Source organism: Lepeophtheirus salmonis, chromosome 5, assembly GCF_016086655.4.
Source record: "Lepeophtheirus salmonis chromosome 5, UVic_Lsal_1.4, whole genome shotgun sequence".
Lineage (NCBI taxonomy): Eukaryota > Metazoa > Arthropoda > Copepoda > Siphonostomatoida > Caligidae > Lepeophtheirus > Lepeophtheirus salmonis.
Genome location: NC_052135.2, coordinates 7,197,826 through 7,219,882, shown reverse-complemented (window position 1 = coordinate 7,219,882; position 22,057 = coordinate 7,197,826). Strand labels below are relative to the sequence as shown.

General features: G+C 32.7%; 1 protein-coding gene across 1 annotated transcript in view; it reads left to right on the top strand.

Moving 5' to 3' along the window:
• LOC121118473 (uncharacterized) overlaps positions 1 to 20,577 on the top strand; it is a 113,669-nt gene extending 93,092 nt beyond the window's left edge. The window contains exons 3-4 of the mRNA XM_040713054.2: positions 16,120 to 16,615; positions 20,228 to 20,577. Of these exons, the coding sequence (XP_040568988.1) occupies positions 16,120 to 16,500 (381 nt within the window). The 3' untranslated portion in view covers positions 16,501 to 16,615; positions 20,228 to 20,577. The remainder of the gene's footprint in view (positions 1 to 16,119; positions 16,616 to 20,227) is intronic.
• Positions 20,578 to 22,057: the final 1,480 nt, after the last annotated feature.

The window sequence follows — 22,057 nt, the reverse complement described above, 5'->3', positions numbered from 1 at the left end:
TCAAATCAAAATAAATCATTCAAAGGGTATAAAATAGTGTGCTTATTTCGAAGAAAGAAATATGCAGAAAAAAATATGTTGGGTTATTATATCCTTCATGCATGTACATGTGATTTATTAGTAAGAACTTTGCATATTATAATCTTTAAACCTCAATCATTCTCACTTTCAAAATATAGAGGTTCTGTGATTTGAAATGTTTCCTGTTCGGAGGAGAGAAAAATCCATGTTGGAAAATTTTACAACTTTCAAAGTTTAATTCATCTTGGCATATTTATTTTGAAACGGATAATTTTTCAGGATAAGTGAGGAGAGTGCCTTGTATGCCGAATATTAGAAACCCCAAAGCTCCGTATCAAAGGTGCAACTCAGTATCAGAGCCAAAATATAATACGGATACGGAACCATCTGAAAAAAATCAGCCCGTATCAAATCAACAAATATTGAATTTCATCTATCAAATTGTACCTCTTTTGGTTCAAGGTGCACTTTTTGTGAAAAGTAAAAAAAAAAGGAAGAGGTTTGAAATGAGTTACTTTTTATATAAAAATACAATTCACAAAGTTTGAACAATTTCTATGAATATTTAAAATTAACTCAAAGGCCTTAAAGTTTTGAAATTTTAGAATTTTTTTTTTTGGGGATTTCGTTCTAATATTATCCTTATACTACACATACAGCTTTTGAGCAAAATTTAGTTAAATTAAACTTCAATCAAAAGTTTTATTTATAAATGCTTATGACAAATCATTTTTTATATGTCTTGAAGAACGATGAAAATATTTTTATAAAAACAGTTCAAAATTGGAACAAAAAAACTGTAAAAAGATTTGATGATAATTTTGATGAGCTTATTCTTAATAAAGACACAATTCGAACAATAAGAAGTAAACACAGATGTAAAAAACCAAACGATGTTAAAACAGCACTCCAACCTAGAGTTCCCCTCGTTATTTATTGGGATGGAAAATGATTCCAAATCTTATTGAAAAAAGTTGATCGGTTACCTATATTGGTTTCGGGAAAAGGAATTTCAAATTTGTTATCTGTCCCCGAGCTTCCGTCAGGAACGAGGGAGGCACAAGCAACAGTTGTTTTCACAACGATAAAAGAATGGGCATTATCAATAATGTCAAAGAAATGTGTTTTGACTCTGCTAGGAATACTTGAGCTTGTGTCTTGCTTGAAAAATTGCTTGGGAAAAATATCTTTCCATTTGCATATTGTGACCATATCTTGGGATTAATTATCGGGTCTATTTTTCAAGGATGTTTGGTTGGCACACCTTTTCCCAAAGTTCCATTACTTAAAAGATTTAAAAAAAAATTGGCAGTCGATTAATAAAACGAAGCATGATTAGGGAAAGGCAGATAAAGTGTTGACTATGCCTGTTGAAGGCATACGACAAGGCACCATTGAATTTCCTAAATAAATATCTCAAAAATAAAATTCCAAGGGACGATAATAGGGGATAGTAAACTAGTCATAATATTTGTAGGTGCTGCTCCTAAGCGAGGAGTTAAATTTATGAACCATGTTTCTTGGCTATCAAAAGTCTTATATAGTCTTAAAATCTGAATGTTTAAATTAATTTTAACTCCGAAAGAAGAACAAGGATTACGTGATATATTTGTTTTAATAGTAAGAAAATATAACAAAGTCTGGATCAATGCATCTAAGGCCTTAGACACTCCTTACTACGACCTTAATTTAATGAAGTCATTAATAAAATACTCAACTATTTTATAGTAAAATTTACAAAATAACATCATGGAAAATTTCCTGACATTCATTATACATGTCGTAGGAACTTGTAGGACTCATATTTTTTTATGGTCGAGTAAGTTTTCATTCAAAAGGCAGATGCTGAACTCTTTAAAAGTAAATAATAGGTAGCTGCAACAGTTCCATGTAAAGATGCACATTAAAATTTATGAGACTTTGTCACAGATAAGATGAAATATATTATGAAAATTATAAGCCTTCCTTATGTTATGCTTAGAATATATTATCATGAACTAATAATCAATATATTAAATATCCAACGTCATGGTAAATCCCATATTTATAATAATTCCCTTGACCAGTACCTAGTGCTAAAGAGAGCGGCATTCTAACCTGTTTATTAAACTACTAAAGCTCAAACACCTTATGGACTTTAAGAAGCTGATCATGCATCATTGAATTATAGGGATGATTTCAAGTAGGTATCAGGAATGATTGGTTATCTCAATGTCATTAATGATCTTGCCAAAAGGGGAGTTGCGCTTATAAAAGAATATAGTGGCTTGTTAACGAATGACAAATTACAGCTGATATTTCTTCTAATTTTTTATTCCTAAAAGTAATCGCTCATTGACTGTGATACGCAAACTAACAGACTAGAATGCAAAAAAGGCTACATCTTATATAAAAATTTTCATCGTTCTTTAAAACACGTAAACATTTATCAAAAAACTTTTGATTAAAGTTTAACTTACTTAAATTTGTCAATTTTGCTAAAAAACTGTGTAGTATACGGATTATATTAAAACGGAATAACGTTTTTTTCCTAAAATATGTAAAATTTTGAAACTGTAAAGCATTTGAGCTACCTCTAAATATTCATAAGAATTGTTAAAACTTTGTGAATCGTGTTTTTATATCAAAAAGAACTAATTTGAACCCTTTTTTTTTTTAAATTTTCACACAAAGTAATTTAAGTTGGTACCCTAAAGATTTTACAAGAGAAAATTAACACTAATGAAATATAGTAAATATTGCAAAACATAATATAAGTGTTTTTTTTTAGTAAGTAGCAGTTTGGAGATTATTTTATTGACTATTTGTGTAACGAATTTTATTAAGTCATAACTACGGAGCTTTTGTTTTGTTTTTTATAAACTTGTCTACGAATGTTATTTCAATATGGAAGTGTTTATACGCGTTAAACTGCATCCTTTTTTTTTCGGGGGAGCTAAACTGTTATATAATTACTTATACTATAAATAAGTTGATTATATACATTTTTGTAATAGTAGAAGGGGCGGGTGTTGCGGGGACGAATAGAGTAGAATAGATACAAAGAATGAATGTAGAAAAAAGAACCAGAGAAAGGGATGTAAAAAGAAACAAATGGAGAAGAGAAGAGGTAAGAGAAGAAGCGAGATATAGAAAGAGAGAAGGAAAATATAAATTTTTATTTTGGTTAAAAGCAGGCTCTTAATGTCCCCGGAGGCTCAAAAAATATCTTCAGATCATTTTTGGTTATTTTATAATTCCAATTACTAAATTTCAGAGTGATATTTTGTACCATTTGGGAAAACAGTCTTTTATATATATATATATATAAGAGATATATTTACCCCCCCCTCCTACAAAAAAAAAAAAAAGGGCAGGCGACACCACTGGTGGTGTTATAATATATTTTTAAGTTAAATGAATTCTATAAATAAAGGTCAAGAAATACAAAAAGCAAATATACAATGTCCTTAGAAATAAATGATATATATGTATGCTCCAAAACTATACACTTATGAACAACGTGTACAATTAGAATAGATGTGTTACTATATTTTGAAGAAAATTTCAATTTGACTCTTAAGGTAGGTATATTTTTAAAAGAAAACAGTAAGTTATTTTCAAATCAGAGAATAACATCTCGTCAATCATCAAATCATTCTAAATATTTACGTATTCTATCGAAAACATATATTAGTTTAACCTTGTAGATCGTTGAATTCCTTTGAAGGCATTAATATTGAAAAACATTGGATAACAAATTATCTATTTATATTCATAATCATCTTATAATCTTAGATCTGAGTCATAGGGATAAAGTTATTTATTCAATGTTCCTGAATAAAAAAATGTATAAAAATAGACCCGAAATATTTAGTTAACTACGTAATTCTTTCCAAATGTTGGACTATTCTTCACAAACTTCTCTTTATAGGATCTGACAACTTTTCCTCATAAAAGAAAATATAGCCCAAAATAAGATTACTATTGTGCTCTTTTCCCGCTAATAACGTTTGAATTTTCAAAATAAAGAGCAATAATTAATAAGTGCATAAATGTGTTCCATATTACAAACGTAAATTGACCAAGAGTCCAGCATTTTTTACATCTCTATAGCATACTATCAGAGGGTGCCCGCGTTGCAGTGCTGAATAGAGATGAATATAAACAAAGAATGAAAGTAGAAGAAAAGAGATAGAGAGAGGGACGTAGAATGAGACAGAGAGAAAAGAGAAGAGGAGTTGTTGTTTTGGTAAAAAAAAACAGTCTCTCAATGGCCTAGGAGGCCCACAAAAATATCATAGGAACATGCTTGGTTATTCTATACGTCTACTTCTAAAATTTCAGACTAATCTGTTTGACCGCTTTGGTCTCCATGTATGATAATACCAAAAATAGACTTATAAAAGTATAAGACGTGATGCAGCAACATAAAAACAATCTTGCACAAAACTCCAGACAGGAAAAATCCTAATAGAATGTTTTAATTCATATATTTCAAAAATCTATATGAGCCAATTATAGGCATTTTATTCAAATTTGTGAGATGTTTTAAAATACTCAAAAAATTTAACTATAGTTCATAATCTTTATTTAAATTAAGAGATTTACATGATATGGTCTTACAACAAAGTATATTAAGCCACTGGAGAACCATTCAATTCGATAGGACATAATAAATCTGATATGAGTGTACAGAACAAGTCCGGCCTATAAGATCTGATGCTGATATGAAACAGAGCTTTTGGTTCAAGAAAAATGGTATATCAATCAATTTCATTCCAAAACACCCACTGGAATGAATAGACATTGAATGGGACGTTTGTTAAATTTACTGTATAACATTTTCGTTTTAAAAAAATCCCTTTTTTCGTAATATAATTATAAATTTATATGATGTTACGATCCAGTACACGGACAATATTTTGATACTTTTTAATTATTAATGTACTCGTATCTATTATCTTAAATATTCTTAGTTTAATATTTTAATTTTTTTATTGTTTGTGAAAGATTGGTAATTAAATAATTTTGTCATATTATTATTTCTGAAGATGTATCCAATGAAGACGAATCAATTAAATTTTACTGATCCTCTAAACATCTTTGTTTTATTGTGTTGGTTGAGTCAAGTCCGTCTTCTTTAAGATATATCAATTTATCATTCTTTCATTGTGATGATCAATTGACGTCTCCAATGGATTAGTAACAATAGTTTATATTTCTAAAATTGATGATAATTCGATGAAGAATGTATATAATTTATACTAAATTATGAAAAACGTTCTAACTTGATTTTTTGTTGACGTACCACATATTTTTTTAAAGTGGAATTATTCTTAATAAAATTGTGGATAATTTTTACTGCTTAACAGGAGCTCAGTAAAATTGACATTTAAAACACTAATAAGTCGAAGATAAGTATCTAGAAAAACCGACAAGTGAAAAAACAATTCTAGTAATTTTTTGTAATATTGGGGTAACGCTTTGTCTTTATTAAATATTTCGAATATTCATAGATTAGCAATAAGTAAATGTGGGTTATTAATTACAAAAGCAAGCTGGATTTATTTTTCTCAAAATTGAGTGTGAAAAAAAAATGACATTTGAATTCTTGGACAAATTATCGTCAAACTCTACCAACAAAATATGTACTCTCTTTGCAGGAGTCGAAATTGCACTTAAAGTAGCAAAAATTAATCGTCAGAATGAAAATATGATAAATTTATATATTGGCCCCAATATTCCCTTTCAATTAAAATCTAAGTCTCTGAAATCCAATAAAGGTTCCTAACTAAAGTTAATATTCGAAAATCTATTTTTGAGTAATATGTATATTTTTAGTATTCTTTACCAGATCATAATTGCTATGTAAGAATGAGTTTTGCTATTTCATGTAGCATTATTCTCTATTGGTAGTCGTGACATGAGTTTCAATTATTGTAATGAAAGGAAATCCCTTGATAAATGAGCCTCTTAAAGATAAAACTCTTCTTTGTGAACTGTAACTCTCCTTGAGTACTAATATACCAACATAATCTTATTTTGTTCTTTCTAGCTTTTCTTCATAAAAATGTATACAATAACATGCTCACAACAACATCAGAAACCACCATTTTGTGTCATAATTAAAGTGAGTTTAAAAGGGCTCTTAAACAAAGTATAACACTGCTTTCAATCATTAAAACAATGTGATGAACAACATTAATAATTACATATTGGAGCTATGAATATATTTAAAAAAAATCATTTTTATTCTTGTTTTTGCAATGTTATACCTACCACACCACGTGAATAGTGAATTTATTTGTCATGAATTTTGATCATTCATCAAAATACCTCGACATAGTAATGTACAAAGTTTCAATGTCAGTTTTACAAATGTTCAAACTTAAATTGAAATAATTTTTTTAAGAAAGGACAACAACTTTATCTTCAATTTTAGAGTTAAAAGAGACTAAATTGAAACAATTTTTTTTTCTTCTAAATCAGGCAACTTTTTTACTCTCGAAAATTATTAAATTTAGTTATTTTGTAAAAGAGGACAAGTAAATCTTACTTAAACAGGATCTGGATGAGGTTAATTATTTTAAGGTAGGTAGCTTTAGATAAAAAAAACTTAAATTATGTTTCTGAAATGTTGGAATAATGTCTATCAATATCAAATAATACAAAATAATGATTATTTAATCCTTTTTAGTGAAATAAATAATTTTTGTCTTCTTTCAAACTTTGAACTAGATACGCTATCTAAAGATGACATCGTAGGGAAGTGAAATTTTACAGAGACTATTCTCTTACGACATGAAAATGTTTCTGAACTAGTTATAATCGAAATTCGAAAAAGATTGAAAAACGAACCACCCTTCTGACATACTTAAAAATAAAGGTTTACATTAAGACAAATTTCTTCGTACTTTCAAAGGTTGTACGTTTTTATAAGCTTAGAGCTATAAGAGTATATAATATTAATTAATATATATATTTAATGTGAAAGGTCTTTGAAGCAGATATTTGAAGGGAATCTTGCAGTGTTTACATAGAATGGAATACTACATACCTATAGTTATTTACATACGTACATGTGTAAGAATATTTTTATAGAATAAATACCTCGAATTAAATTCCTTAGAAACCTTCTAAAAATAATTTTATAAAAAAGAAAAAGTTTAGATTTAATCTAAATGTTCATTAAATTATATGGAATTTATAACAAAGAAAAATTAATCGAGAAAGTTTGCAGTAGCAAATATAATTATTTTATATTTTTGCATTTTATATCTATGTATATTAATACAAGAAAGTTTTTTAGTCTGTTTGTATATTTGGCGAGACATCATTTTTCATTTCTTACGTAGTTATAATTGTATTTACAAGGGGGGTCTCAAAAGTTTCTGTCCTCAACGTGAAGATTGCAGCACTCATAAACAAGACCTAGTTCCATCTATCTAGCATTTATTGACAGTTACTCAGGAAAGTTTTATGCTTTTAGGATGCGCAGATGTTTTGTACCTGTCGTTTGAGTGAGTTACTGCAAGTGTTTTTGTGAAAATGGACAAGTTCGAGTATCAAGTTGTCCTTAAATATTTAAAAATGTAATCTATAAATAGATTCAAGCAATAGCAGACGTCTCCAGGTTTGTTGTGTTAAAATATGGCGTATCTTAGTCAATCCAAATCGGAGTAATTGAGCCCGAAACAAAAGTGCATCTTAAACAATTATTTAGCAGAGAAAAAGATAGCCCTACTATAAGGTGTAGGTACACCTTCTTGCCATGGCTCAAGACCAACTATCCAGAGACGGTATACCCCAACATACGTCCGCCAAGTGCCAAAATTTCTGGGCAGACAACATGGCTCGATTCTGTTCCAAAGATATATAGCCCTTTCCACACAAGACTTGAGCCCACTGGACTTTGGAGATGGAAACCAACAGGACCTCACACCCGAATGTGGACTCATTCAAGTCCTCTATGGTGGTGGCTGCATGCGACCACTTGTCAGATGACGTTGTCATCAACTCCTGCATGGCCTTCAGGCAACGTGTAAAGGTTGTGATTGATAATGAAGGTGGCCATGTTGGGTGAATTTTTGTCTAAATAATTTGTTAATGTTGTTTTTTTGCTTAGAAAATATAAAACTATTGATGAACTTCTAAATCCATCTCTTCTAGTCCACGTTTTTCTCCCCCTACCCTTTCTTTGGACGGGCTACAGAGATAAGAGCATCGCTGGAATATTTTAGAATTTGATTACTTTTTTATCTAAGAAATAATAACCAAGCCTCTGTAGCTTAAGCTCAGTGAGTCATACTAAAAAAGGAAAGATAAGGAAAAGGGAACATAGCTATATTAATAAAGTAAAGTTTGTCTCTCTGCCTATTGTCGACGTCTAATAATTCCTGCTTGTATGATATGAGTTTAACCATGGCTAATAGAGCAACAATTGATGGTATGTATGAAAAGTTGCGTTAGTACTTTTTTTTAGAGCTCTAATTATGCATTGTAATGCTATGATTAGAGTTGTGAATCAAAGGTATTGTCTCTATTTAAAAAAAAATCACGATAAGTGAAGTGATAATAATCTGAAGAATGCTCCAGAGGAGATCAGCTTAGTTGTTATTCTAGAGATGGGAATATTAGCTAAATTTGGAGAGGGTACAAAGCAATAAAGTTTAATTTTATTTGTTTGCTAATACGTTAGAATTTTTAAAAGAAGGAGGAATAATAGGGCATGAGCAAGCTAAAAGTATATGTTATCCGCAAAGAGTTGTGACTGTCTTCAAGTAAACAACCTCTACAACCATATAATACAAGAAATTATATTGCTAATATATCTCTAGTATAATATGGACAATCACCCCTTTGACATTCACCAATATAAAATAGAAAAATATGTTAGAAAGAGAAACCTCCCTCATAAGCTGGGAACACAAATATCGAGATTCTTATCCATTATTGATATTACAAGCTCCACCTTATAAAAAAATAGATTGCATCTGGTGTCATGATACATAGTATACCAATTTCTAGTATTCATTCACAATGTATTCCTAACTCCATTGTCGGATTCTAACTTCAGCCAAGGATATTAGGGAATACCGGGCCGTGCAGAATTATTTACCGATTATTGTTTAGAACATATCGGGGACAATAATGGCATTTCAAATGACTGGAGAAACAATTATCATACATTTTTAGAATAATAAAATAGTTTGTGATCAAATTCAATCAAGGTAGCCACCATTTGACTCAATGACACTGGTCAGGCGACGTCTGAAGCTGCCACATACTTGCTGGATGTAATCAGCGTCCATGGAGGCCCAGGCCTTGTTGACAGTAGCCTTTGAGGCATTTATGTTCTTGTGTCGTTTTTTGCAGGCCTTGGTTTCCACGTGCGCCTAGATAGAGAAGTCTAGTGGGTTCAGGTCTGGGCTCTGGGGGCCAGTAGTCCTTGGACAAAAAGTTCATGTTGTCCTTGAGCCACTCCTGAGCTTTCTTAGAAGCGTGGCGGGTGCTCCATCTTGTTGAAAACCCCAAACAGAGTTGCCGACTATGAATTTGATCCACGGAAGGACCTTGGCTTCATGGCCTTCTCGTTGGAGGCCACAAGACCCAATATCTTCACCGAAGCAGGGTGCTTTGTTGTTGCCACATAGCGGTGCTTATCTTGCACATCTCCAAAGGTCACAACACGGTCATTTCGCCTGTTGAAAACAGGATCGACCGTAAAAGTTTTCTCATCTGAAAAAATGATGATGCGTCCAGATGAGCTTTTGATATCATTCAAGATTTTCTGGCACGCTCAAGTCTGACTTCTCGCTGACGTTCAGTAGGCAGAGGGCGTTCATTACGCCTCAGGGACTTTCCTCCAGCCCTTTTCAATGCCCTTGAAACAGTTGATCCCGACGTTCCCATCTTTCTGGCCATGTCGGCAATGGACCTGTTGGGAGTCCTCTTGAACACTGCCTTTACTTGCCTTGTTGAGACAGTGGGCTTCCTGCCAGCCCCAGGGGAATGCTTGAGATCACCCCCAGCCTCCAAGGGCTTGGAAACGTTGTAAATTGTCTTCAACAAGGCCCCAACCTGTTCCTTAATGTTGTTATGAGGCACTCCCGCGCGGAGGAGGGCTGCAATTTCGATCCTCTTTGTTTCCTGATTGGACATGGTCTCACGTGTGGAAGTTGTTACGCTCTCACAGAAAGGATTTTTGTTTATTTTAACTGTAAAAATACGAAACACCAAACCTCTTAAAAAGTATATTTACATCATCGGTAAATAATTTTGCACGGCCCGGTATCTCCAAGCCCAGATATAAATCCCTTTTATTTTTCACTTTGGTCATTACTTGAAGAAAAACCCTGCCAAATGGATCATCAAAATATTAATTCATTGAATTAATATTGGTGAAAGAACGGAATGTTATTTCACTAAATACTGTTTGTGCCTGTGTAAAAACTGTTCCGAGAAGATTGAGAAAGATTATTGCTTCAAAAAGTGGCTAAATTGAGTAAAGGCATTTATTATGATTAGTCACACTTTAAAGATAATAAATTTAATATATGAAGGATTAAGTCGATTATTCTCATTATAGATCTGTTAGAGAATTTAAGTTATAATCTTGTAGATAGATAATTAAATTGAATGCGTAAAAACGAAATTATCATTATAATTCACAAAGGAAAAAACGAATAGAATTGGGTTATTTTACTTGTTTGTTTTTTAATTTAGAGGTACATAGTTATGTTTCAATACGTTAAAGGGGGATATGACAAGGGGTGTCCACAGGATTATAATATCTTTTTTTTTTTTTTTTTTTAGGGGGAGGAGGGGAAAGGTTGGGAAAGCCTATTCTAGAATAAACAGGCTGCCAACTGATATTAGTAGTATACTAACATAGTAAAAATACATCTAAAATAATAGTTACTACTGATATTTATTTTAAAACGTGTGAAAATGAAATTAGACTTGAATTCCTTAAATAAATATTTTGCTTCATCTTATTAAATTAGCATCTTAGTTTTTGAAGTATTTAGAATATTAAAGTATAGAATAGTGAATCGTATGAGGTAACCTGAAGTTTTCACTGTGGTTCGATAGTTTCTTTGAAAAACGAGTCCTGATTCAGTCTATAACATTTTGACTAGGATTTTGACCAGGATTTTGGCCAGAAATATTTAAGACTTTTATTGCACTCTACTCCGAGTTCCCAGTTCTAGATTATACTATACGAAAATACAATAATATGTTTGGAGAAATTGTTGGATAAAAAATCGGGGTTCACAATTTTCTAACATAATTTTTTGTATACAAAAAGAACACAATCAATTTGAAGTCTGATCCCCTCTCTTTCATAATATTTATTAATAATTAAAATGAGATATACAACAATTATAATTTATATATACAAAAACTTTTGATTTCTATAGAGACTTGAAAAAATGATGTAGAACACAGTTAATAGATTAATAAATATTTTGATTATTATACCTTCTCCAATATGGAGTAAAATGAATTCCCAAATGAGAATTTATATAGGCGCATGTATATTCATTATTCATATACAGGGAGCGGGGATCAAATTTTCCCCGCTCTTTAAACCTTGATAACTTGAAGACGACATTATCAAATAAAAAACTGGTTACCAAATAGGAAAGCTATTCTCGTCAGCTGACGATCCGTAGTTCAGTTAGCATCATGCGGTCATCATATGAGGAGATAAATAGCTATAAGTGGAACGAGGAGCTTTCGAGGTCCACCGTAGTCATGGCATTGGTTAATAATGGAGGTGAAATGTCCAATTCAACGATTGCTTCAACCTTAGGAGTGAATTTACGGACTTTTCAGCGTATCCGTAAGAAGCTAGAGGACACCTGGGATGTTGATGCCACCATAAAGAGGGCACCCAAGGAGGAGGGCGCCGACAGGAAGGTCAGGGACACCAACTTTGTCGACAAGGTGAAGAAGATGGTTGAGGATGACCCTACCAGGTTCATGAAGGCCATGACGAGGGATCTGGGCTGCCATGAGACAGGCCCTGGGTGTGGCAACAGGACTCAGCACCCTTCCATGTGTCCAAAATCTCCATGCAGTGGTTAACTGAGAACTGTTATGACGTCGTAACCAAGGATTTGTGGCCTCCTAACTCTCCCAACCTTAATCCTTTGGACTATTTTGTCTGGGGCTATGTCGAGAGACATACCAACAGACATCCCCATAGCACCAAGGCCAACCTGATGGACTCCATCAAGGAGGTATTCGGCAACATGGACAATGAGAAGGTCAGAAGAGCCTGCAGCCGGTTCAGAGGCCGTATTGAGGCTGTTATTGATGCCGACGGTGATTATATCGAATGAATGGCTACTCTATACCTATATGCTCGTCATAGTTTTGATTTTCAATAAAAAAGTTAAAAATGTATATTTTGTGTTGTTTTTTGTAGAAAAATATTTTGGCGACAATTTGATCCCCGCTCCCTCTACCTAATAGTGTTGGTTGGTGTATTACTGGAACTCTACTTTAATAAAGTCGATCATTTTCTGAAAACTAGTCCAACTACCCGGAAATACCTAAATTATGAAAAGCCTGACAAAACTCAAATTCCATTTTCTCGATGGCGCTTCAGATCCCTTAGTTAAGAGGGTCGCAGACGGATGAGGGCGGAGGCCACATTGACCAGGGTCATAAATTTGCCAAGTTGTCTTCATTCAACTTTTAATTTTCCCCCCATTATGGGCGGGAGCAGAGTCATGGTCGAAAAAATAATAGCCCTTAGCATAATATGCCTTCAATTAGGGAAATACCCCTACCTCAATGACCTCCACGTACCGGAGTAACTCCTGTCCATATCATTGCAAGATACAGAGTGAGGTTATTGCTTATTTACTCTCTTAGCTCCTTGCAGCAGATTTAATGAAAGACCATTATAGCGCAGCTGCTCTCCTCCTAAACATATTGTTTTAATTATCAGCATGACGATATTAATTTTCAAGTTTTTTTTTTTTTTTTTTTTTAACATACTGCCGGATGTGATTATTTTCATCTAGAAGCATATCCTCTTTAACTCTCCTCTCATAGAGTTGATTTTCAATTTTTCTTCAGTCGTTTTTATCCGTTATTATCATAGATGAAAGTAGTACATATTATAATGGTAATGGCTTTTAATGTTTGTTTTTGTTTTCTACCTCACCACGTCATAATTATTCTTTTATTCTTGAAGAGACAGCATCAAATATAAAATAATCACTTGTGCATGAAAGACAAATAGTAACTGAGAGGATTTGTTTTGGAGGTATAAGTGTAAGTCCTTGTTGGACTCGGAGTAGATTTGAGGGTTGACATCGTAATAGATCTGCCCATATCCGTGCTATATCAATGATATACTTTTTTATCTCATCTCAAAATTGACTAACTAACGAGAAAATAAAAATTTCGAAAAAACCTAAAGTAGCTAGCCTTCCGTATTTTCCTTGCTGCCAACTTTTAATTATTATCAAACTAATTCCAAGGTTTTGCCCAGTTCAGATTCAGAAGTTCTATCGTTCCCAGTCTTGGCTCTTTCATTTCAACGGTTTCGGTCTTCTGTCTCGGTTCTTTTTAATAAATGATCAGTTCGGTAACATGCACTTAAAACAAATTCTGCCCCAGGAAATGATATCCCATAAAAACAGGTCTGCAGCTACCTTATACTTGGCTAATTTATTTTTTATAAAATATATTTCATTTTATATAGGAACGAAAGCACAAGAACCGAGACTGATAAACAATATATTGTGGTCTCGGTTCGACTTTGTCGGTACCGGTTCTAGCAATTCAAGTAGCAGAATTACTTGAACCGCTAGAATTACAAGACTGCTAAGCAGACAAACTTGACTAATTCTTATTAATTATTAGACACATTGAAAACCTTGTTGGACTCGCAGTAGAATTGAGGAACCTTTTGTTTATCTCCAAAGAGTATGCATTATTTATTATTTCTAATAGTAAATAGCTGATAGAATGATTTAGAAGTACCTGATAGGAATGCTGGGATACAAACTCACAAATCTTGCATCCATCCCAACCATAAGTTAAGTACACAGCAAGGATAAATCCTGTTTTAGAAAAAAAGGACAAAAGATACGGTCAGTTTAAAGTAATTCAGCTGTTTAATTAATAACACTGTCCGACAGCGAAAAGGTACAAAAACAGTATATGCTCTATTCAATAGATTTGATCCCTTGATTCAAAATATAGCCTTATTTTTTCTCTCATAGCCTTGTGACATTCAAAAAAAGGCCAAATATTTTTTTGATAGGCCCTCGGTGTTCAAGATAAGGATAAATTATGTTTATATATTTTAAAGCTGAATGTTACAAAATTCCAAAACCTTTTTTAAAATATCTGTATCATACTTTTGACTCTAGTTATCTTTGTTTAAAGTGGGTAATATGTCCTTTTTGTTCAGAGGCGCATAGCTACAAGACTAACAGATTCAAAAAGCTTAAAAGTATTGCATTTGATAGTTGAAAGTATGAACTTTAATTTATAAAGAGAGGTTCTCCAATAATGCTCTATATCGTTGTCAATTTAAGATAAGGCCACTTATTTTCCCAACACCATCCAGGATAAGCCAAATTACACTTTTACAACACCAGATACACATTACAAAAACCCATCTATTCAAAAAAGAATCTGACTTTTTATACTACAACCAGTATATCAAATTAAGCTATATTCTAATTTTCACTTTTAATAATAATATTTTTATAATCATTCTCCTTACTGTCTCTGGGTGGAACTTTTCTCAGCATGAAATGAACATTATGCTCTTTTTGCTTGTGTAACGATTGCAGTAAATATTTTTGTATTCCTATACCGAGTGATCCATTAAAATCTGAACATTTTGTATTTTAAACTTCAACAAGATATATTTAACTAATTAACGTTATAATTACAAAAATAATACTATAAATAAATGTGCATTGGAGCTCTCTTAATAATTAATGACGCCACCATTAGGGGCAAAGATGGATTCCACGCGGCGGTGGAAGGCCTGGCACACAATTTGGGTGTATTCCTCTGTCTGGCGTCCCAGTGCTGACTGGCAGTGGTTTTGGAGGTATTGGTGTCTTGATGACGGACACAGTAGGCCTTCTCCTAGATAGGCACACAAAAGGTGTAGTCAAGAGGGTTGGCATTAGGGTTATAGGGGAGTCAATAGTATCAAAAAAGAGTTCAAAAGACTCATTCAAAAGAGGACTGTAACGGAGGAGATGGTTTTCTTTCATTGCTAGTGTTAAAAGTGGCCTCTCCACTCTCAAAAGGCTTTTTTCACAAACTTTTTTATAGCTCTCTGGATAGTCTGGTGTCAAACCCCAAGACCTCTTGCATGGCCTCCATGGACTTGAAGGGATTGTCTTGGGGTGCTTTCCTTAACTCCTGTGGGCCCAGTTTGGCCTTTTGACAGAGTACTTCTTCCTACCAAAGTTTCGAACTTGCTAACGGAGTAGTTGGTGTTCCTGGAGATACCCAACTGCTTGTAGTACACGAATGGAAATTCGTCGGTCACATTCAAGTGTCATTTTCTCGACTTGTACGTAAGCAGGTTTGATTTGTTTTGTAATTGATTGTTTATACTCGAATATATCAAAATACTTATTACTTTCAACCACTCCACCTTAATTAATTATTGAATTAGTAATAGTTCAGATTTCAATCAATCACCTGGTAATTGATACAAATTAGGAAATTTAGATAGTGAAGTAGAGGAAGAAATTAAGAGTTGATATAAAACGCCATCAATGCACAGAAAAAGGTTTTTTTCTTTTTTCCTTTTTTTTTTTTGTAAAAAAATCATTCTTTAAGAGCCTAAATTATATTTATTATTTTAATTATTTGTTTTAATTATTTAAACTTTATATGCTCTTCAATATTACCCTTCATAAATTTTAAATGTTTTTTATTTATTTAGTAGGAGACATAGATAAATTTTATTTTAATGTCATGTTATACACCAAAAAATGATAATTTTTTAGTCTAGTTTTTTTTTTGAGTGTATGATTTATTGGAACATGTATATTTAAAAAATATATAAAATGCAAATCTAGATTCCTATTTATGATCCCCTTTTTCTCTTTGTAGGGTATTTTTGCTCTCATTGGACGCTTTATTTGCAAATCTTGCACTCATTTTGACACCGGAAACGAAGAGACACAGCGGACAGACTTTAGTCAAAAAGGACCTGGTTGGCTCCTCATCTCTGTCTTTTCCTTCATTTTCCTCTTTACATATCCTATCCACATGTTTTTATCAGAGGCCTACTTCACAGAGAATTACTTTACGTTTCTCATCGTCAAATACACGGTGGGATTCCTCTTTATTATTCTCATACCCCTATTTACGGTTCATCTTGAAAAGGATATTCGATGTGGAATGGAGAGACTCTTCAATGGAGTTATTATTTGTGGTAAAAATGAGGAGGCTCATCCGAGAGGTACGAGCATGGTAGATAACCTTGAATAGAGGACCCCGACAACTACTCATTTTGAATTTCGTTCATAAATGTGCACATTAGAGCGGTTTGTTTTCCAACTTTTTTGAATTTCGATTACAGTTGGTTCGAAAAAGGTGTTTTATGGTAAGAAAATAACCTATATGAAATTTTGTTTCTCTGTAAAGCCCTGCTATAAATGAAACCCAATGCAATGTTTGGAAGGAGATTGAAGTTCTATAATTCGTCAAAAAAGATTTAAATAAACCACACATTAAGACCGAAGTGTAGATTTTTCTACATGGCTATTTATATTATTTAAACATGTAATATTTCCATGAATATGTCACTTATTTGTACCTTTTTTTTTTTTTTTTGCAAAGTACGCTTATGATGATCGGGATAATACTTTTTTCTTTTTAGATATGAAGTACTTTAAATATGTCGTTATATTTATAAGAGCAAGTTAAAAAATGCAAGACTTGAAAATCAAATTTTTTATGTCATAGCGTACCTATACATTTGTAATTCCGTTCTATCCTAGCTATTTTAGAAACAGACTCCACAGCTTATTCATCTTGGGTTGTTATGGTACTATGTGTCTATGACTCTTACCCTTCTTGAGGAAAAAGCGTAATAGATCCATGATCTTGCTGCTAAATTCCTCCACCGGAGAAGGTTGAAGTTCCGAGAACTTCAACAAATAACTGTGCGAAAGATCTGAGATCTTGCTACTTAATTCCTCCTAAGGCGATGGTTGTCGGTCCAGGACCTTCAACAAATAATTTAGCAACAAGATCCAAGATCTTGTTGCTAAATTACGCCAAAGGCAAGGTTTGTTGGTCTGAGACATTCAACAAATTACTTCACAAAAGATCCGAGATCTTGTTGCTAAATTTCACTAAAGGAGATGGTTGTAGTTCCGAGAGCTTCAACAAATAACTGGGTAAATTGGGAGTGTGAGACCAGCTTTAGGCTACCCCCACTCTTTCAGACAAACCTTCAGCTAAATAAAAAAAAAAGGAAATTTTGATGACCCTTTCAATCCAGAAATTCAAGTGGGAAGAACTAAGAATAGCCTGTTCATCAGTGTGAAAAATCTAATCCAACGCTGGAAGTTTTGACGGATGCTTCCTTACCAGGTTATGGCATTTCATTATCATACAGCTCCTTTGAACAGAGTTGGTGGACAGGGAATGATCGAGGTCTTCATATTAACGAGCTCAGAATGTAATCTGTAGAGAAAGTGTTATTTCGATTTCATATCACTCATAGATATTAGTTCATGTGGATAATACAACTACTCTTTTTAAAGAAGGGTGATGCCAAGGTGAAATGTCTAAACGATATTGCATTAAGAACATGGAAGCGTTTGAGGAAAAGATGATTTGGGGCAGATTTTGTCTGGATTCCTTTCAAAAAAGAACACGCAAGCGGACTTTTTATCAATGCAGTCTCTTCACACTTGGGAGTTCGGATTGAAAGAAGAATTATTTAACCAAATAACCTCCCATTGTTCCAATCCGAGGTGGATTTCTTCTTCTCAAGAGATTTCCACGCAAAGTCAAATAACGTATCTTTGATGAGAGACGATCAAGCACAGGCCTTAAATGCGTATTTCATTATGTGGAAGAAAAAGATTAACTTCTTCCCTCCAGTTCCAATGCTTCCGAGAGTTACAAGCAGATGGGAAAAACAAAATTACTCCCCAGCAATTCTGATAACCCCCTAATGAACAGGGACAAAATGGTTCACACAGTGCAGGAGGTATTGAGGGAGTCAGTATGATTGAGGGCAGCGAGGAGAATTCTCTCGTGCCTAGACACTAAGAACCTCGCACAAATAGGAATTATATTAGCATGGTTGATTTAGAGGGACCTTTATTAAATCAAGGTTTCGATTCTAAGGCTTTTAATATCATTTTTTCTAATATTCGATCCTCAACCACGAGGACTTACACATCGGGGTTTTAAACATTCTTATCAGTTTTATTTAGGAGAGGGTTTATCTCCCTTTAACATGTGAGAGAACGTCGTAATTAATTACTAAGCATCACATCTCACGTTTTCCAATAACACCCTTGCAACAAGAAAAGTGGCTTTAGTAAAGAATTAATTAAGGTCGGAGGTGTTATCGTCAGATAAGTTGTTGGGTAGATTCTTGTGAGGTTCATGCAATGTAAATCCTCCATTACTTAAATATCAAGATAAGTAGAATGTTAAAATGATCCTTAATAAGTATAGAGGTTCAGGATGTCTAGATAGTTTTACCATATGAAATACTGGCAAAAAATACCCTTATTTTAAAAGTTTTGGCAAGTATAGCTAGAGCTAGCTCCTTAACTTTATTAAGTTCGAGCTAAAGAATAGATAGCGATTTTCTATTTCCCTTTCCCTTGTTGTGGCTATAAAAGTTTAAATTTAGGCCATATTAGAAGTGGAATTAATTTAGCAAGTTTTTCTCAGAGAAGAGACTGGATCCAGTCAGACATATAATTGAATATGTAATCAGACTAGAATTCAAAGATAAATAGCTTGTGACTTTGAGGGAAATTGCCACCCCTTCACAACTCAGACTGCTAATAAATGGCTAAGAGATCGTGCAAATGAAAGGTATTAATATTAAAGTTTTTAAAGCTCATAACTTAAGAGGGGATGTTGTAGGTTTAAAAAGTACTAATGACAGTTCAGTTGAGGAAGTTATTAAGCAAGGTTTTTAGTGGTAGGAATCACGAGCTTTTCATCGGTTTTATAATGTTCCCATAAGGAAATAGTTAATTTAATATTGATAAACTATTATTGTATTCATTACAGGCCGGTATTAAAATTCGAAGTTTACGAAGTACTGCAAATGGATATTTAGTAAAGTAAATAATAATTGGGATTTAATTTGTGTTCCTTCATTCCAACTGGTTTGGAGTAAAACAACTTTGTAGGATTACAAATGTATAGCTACGCTATGACATAAAATAGTAGACATGAATTAAGTATTGTATTCATGTCATATTATTAAAGGCGTAGCCATACATTTGTCAATAGTCCCTCCCGCCATCCCTTTTACTTAGTTGAAGTTAGAGCAATCAGCAAAAAGAGGATGATGTAAGAGAAGGAACACAGGTCATAGATGGGTGACCAGATTCTTATTGTAAAGTTTTGGTATCTGTTTCTAAAATAGCTAGGATAGAACAGAATTACAAATGTATAGCTACGCTTTCAATAAAATATGACATTAGTACAGTAGACTTAGTTCATGTCTACTATTTAAAAAATATCATTTCGAACTGACGGAGGTTTTATCAAATTTATTCTTATTTGCACAACAATTGAAAGAGTCTTTTCGGTAAAATTTTTAGACATACCTTTTTACACCTTAATAATTATTGTTAAGGAATAGTCAGATAAAATATGTGTATATTTTGAGACTTACAATTAATTTTCTATTTAAAAAAAATTTCATTTAAAAATAAGGAGCTGTTCAAATTCAGAAAAAATGTTAAAACTTTGGTCTTAATGGGTTAATTATTATTTTCCAATTATTAATTATCATACACATTATTTTATTTTATACGCAAATTATCCAATCTTCCTTACTTATTTCTCTAATTTTTTTCGTAAAACAATTTTATAAGAAAAAAAAATTAAAATTAACTTTTTTTAGGTTAGAAAAATATCTATCAAAATTATTTTTTTGTAAAATAACGAATAATATCTTCATAGTAACTATATTTAAAAAGTAAAATGTTTTTGTCTTTTTCCATAGTTTTATCGAGATGTGCGACCTAAAGATGACCTTGTAGAACAATTCACGTTTGTACAGGTGATTTTAAGACTATATTACAACGTCTCCGCAGTATCCATTATCGAAATTATGGAAAGTTGAAGAACAAACTGCTACAATGTATATATTAGAAAATAAAAACAATTCGTCGAACAAAGATCTGTGATAATACATTACTCATTTTTTCTGAAAGTTTTTCTTGGAATCCTCAAGGGCTCTACTACAACGTCTCAATTCAATTACAGTGCTATTGTACATACATAATGTAAAGCGTAAAATCAATCAATGTCAAATTAGTTCAAATAAAGAAATTCACCATTCTGAAAAAAAAAGTCTTATATCTTATTTCATTATACATACATCGAAATAAATTGTACATTATTTTAGGGAGTGAAAAGTAAATTGAATTTATGAATAAACTTTGATAACAAATTGTAGTTTGACTTTATTATTATCACGACCTTTATAAGTTATCTTTTTTTTTTAAAGTCATCACAAATGGAATCCGGGAATTTATTTACAGAATAATGGTTAAAAATATTCAAAATACCCAAGCTATATATGCTAGCATATTACCATGTACAATTATGTATATTCACTAATTATTTTTCCTGGTATGGGCAATACAATTGATAAGACGATGAAGAACTCACTAAAAATTGTTTTTTTTTTCTTGCAATAACTAGAATCATTTTATTATTTCAGAGGCAGATTTCATCAATTGATGCACACTGCAAACTATTTCTTGGTAACTACAAGCCATTTCTGATATCGTAAATCGTACAACCGTTTTAAAGTTTGACTTTTCTTTCCGTTGGAGTATTAACAATGATTGTGATATATATCCGCCAATATAAAATACTATTTCTCTTGTTATTGAAGATCCTGGAAAAAGCTTTATAGTTAGGAGATTTTCCACAATAGTCTAAAATGACCTACAATGTCATATTAATGAGAGATAGCTTGCCAGATTCTGCCACTTTGATGGGATGGCATCATCTTTCAATCGCCTGTGAATATATCATTGATAATTATTATTGATTACTAAAATTACAGGGGAAGACATCTGAAAGGAATACTTCTTAACTATAAATTCTTGTACTTACATTTGAAGAGCATAAGACAGTGCTTCTAAAAATATTCGAAAGGAAATTAAGCAAAGAAAGAGCCGTCTCAGAGGTTTGCAAAGATGAAGCAATTTCATAGCATTGGGAAGAAATGCTTACCTTCGTTGAAGTGATTTTCCTTTATTACGGGATTGATCTAAAGATTCAGTGACAAAATCAGTCACTTTAAAATGCAGTCTTGAATTCGAGGTTGCCCGTTGGTGTCTAGTTATTAATTAACTGTTAATCGTATCTGTTGGCATGACCATTTTGGTAGGTTTTTGGAGTCTTTTATAAGGGGATTTGTGAAAGCTCACGTCCGGATCCTTTGTAATGCCGTCATAGCTCTGTTTATATCCAGGAGCAGAACTCATGTACAACATTATTAATTAAGCAATGACAAAACAAGTTAGTTAACTTTTGTGACCCACGTTTTCCTTTATTATAATTTATAAAACAAAGGGGGAATGTGTCAGCCTCATCATGTGGAACAAAAGTGAGCCGGGTTTTAAGACGCACTTCCATTTGTTTTTAGTAGTCTTGATTTAAAGTATCCTGTATAAGTTTGCCTTCACGTCATACTTTCTCTTTTTATCTCGAAATTGGCAACAGCGACAGAGGATAGTTGAAATTCAATTTTCGCAACCTTTTAATAATAAGGATTTTGCGACCTATCGAAATCCTAATTATCTGAATAACTCGAAAA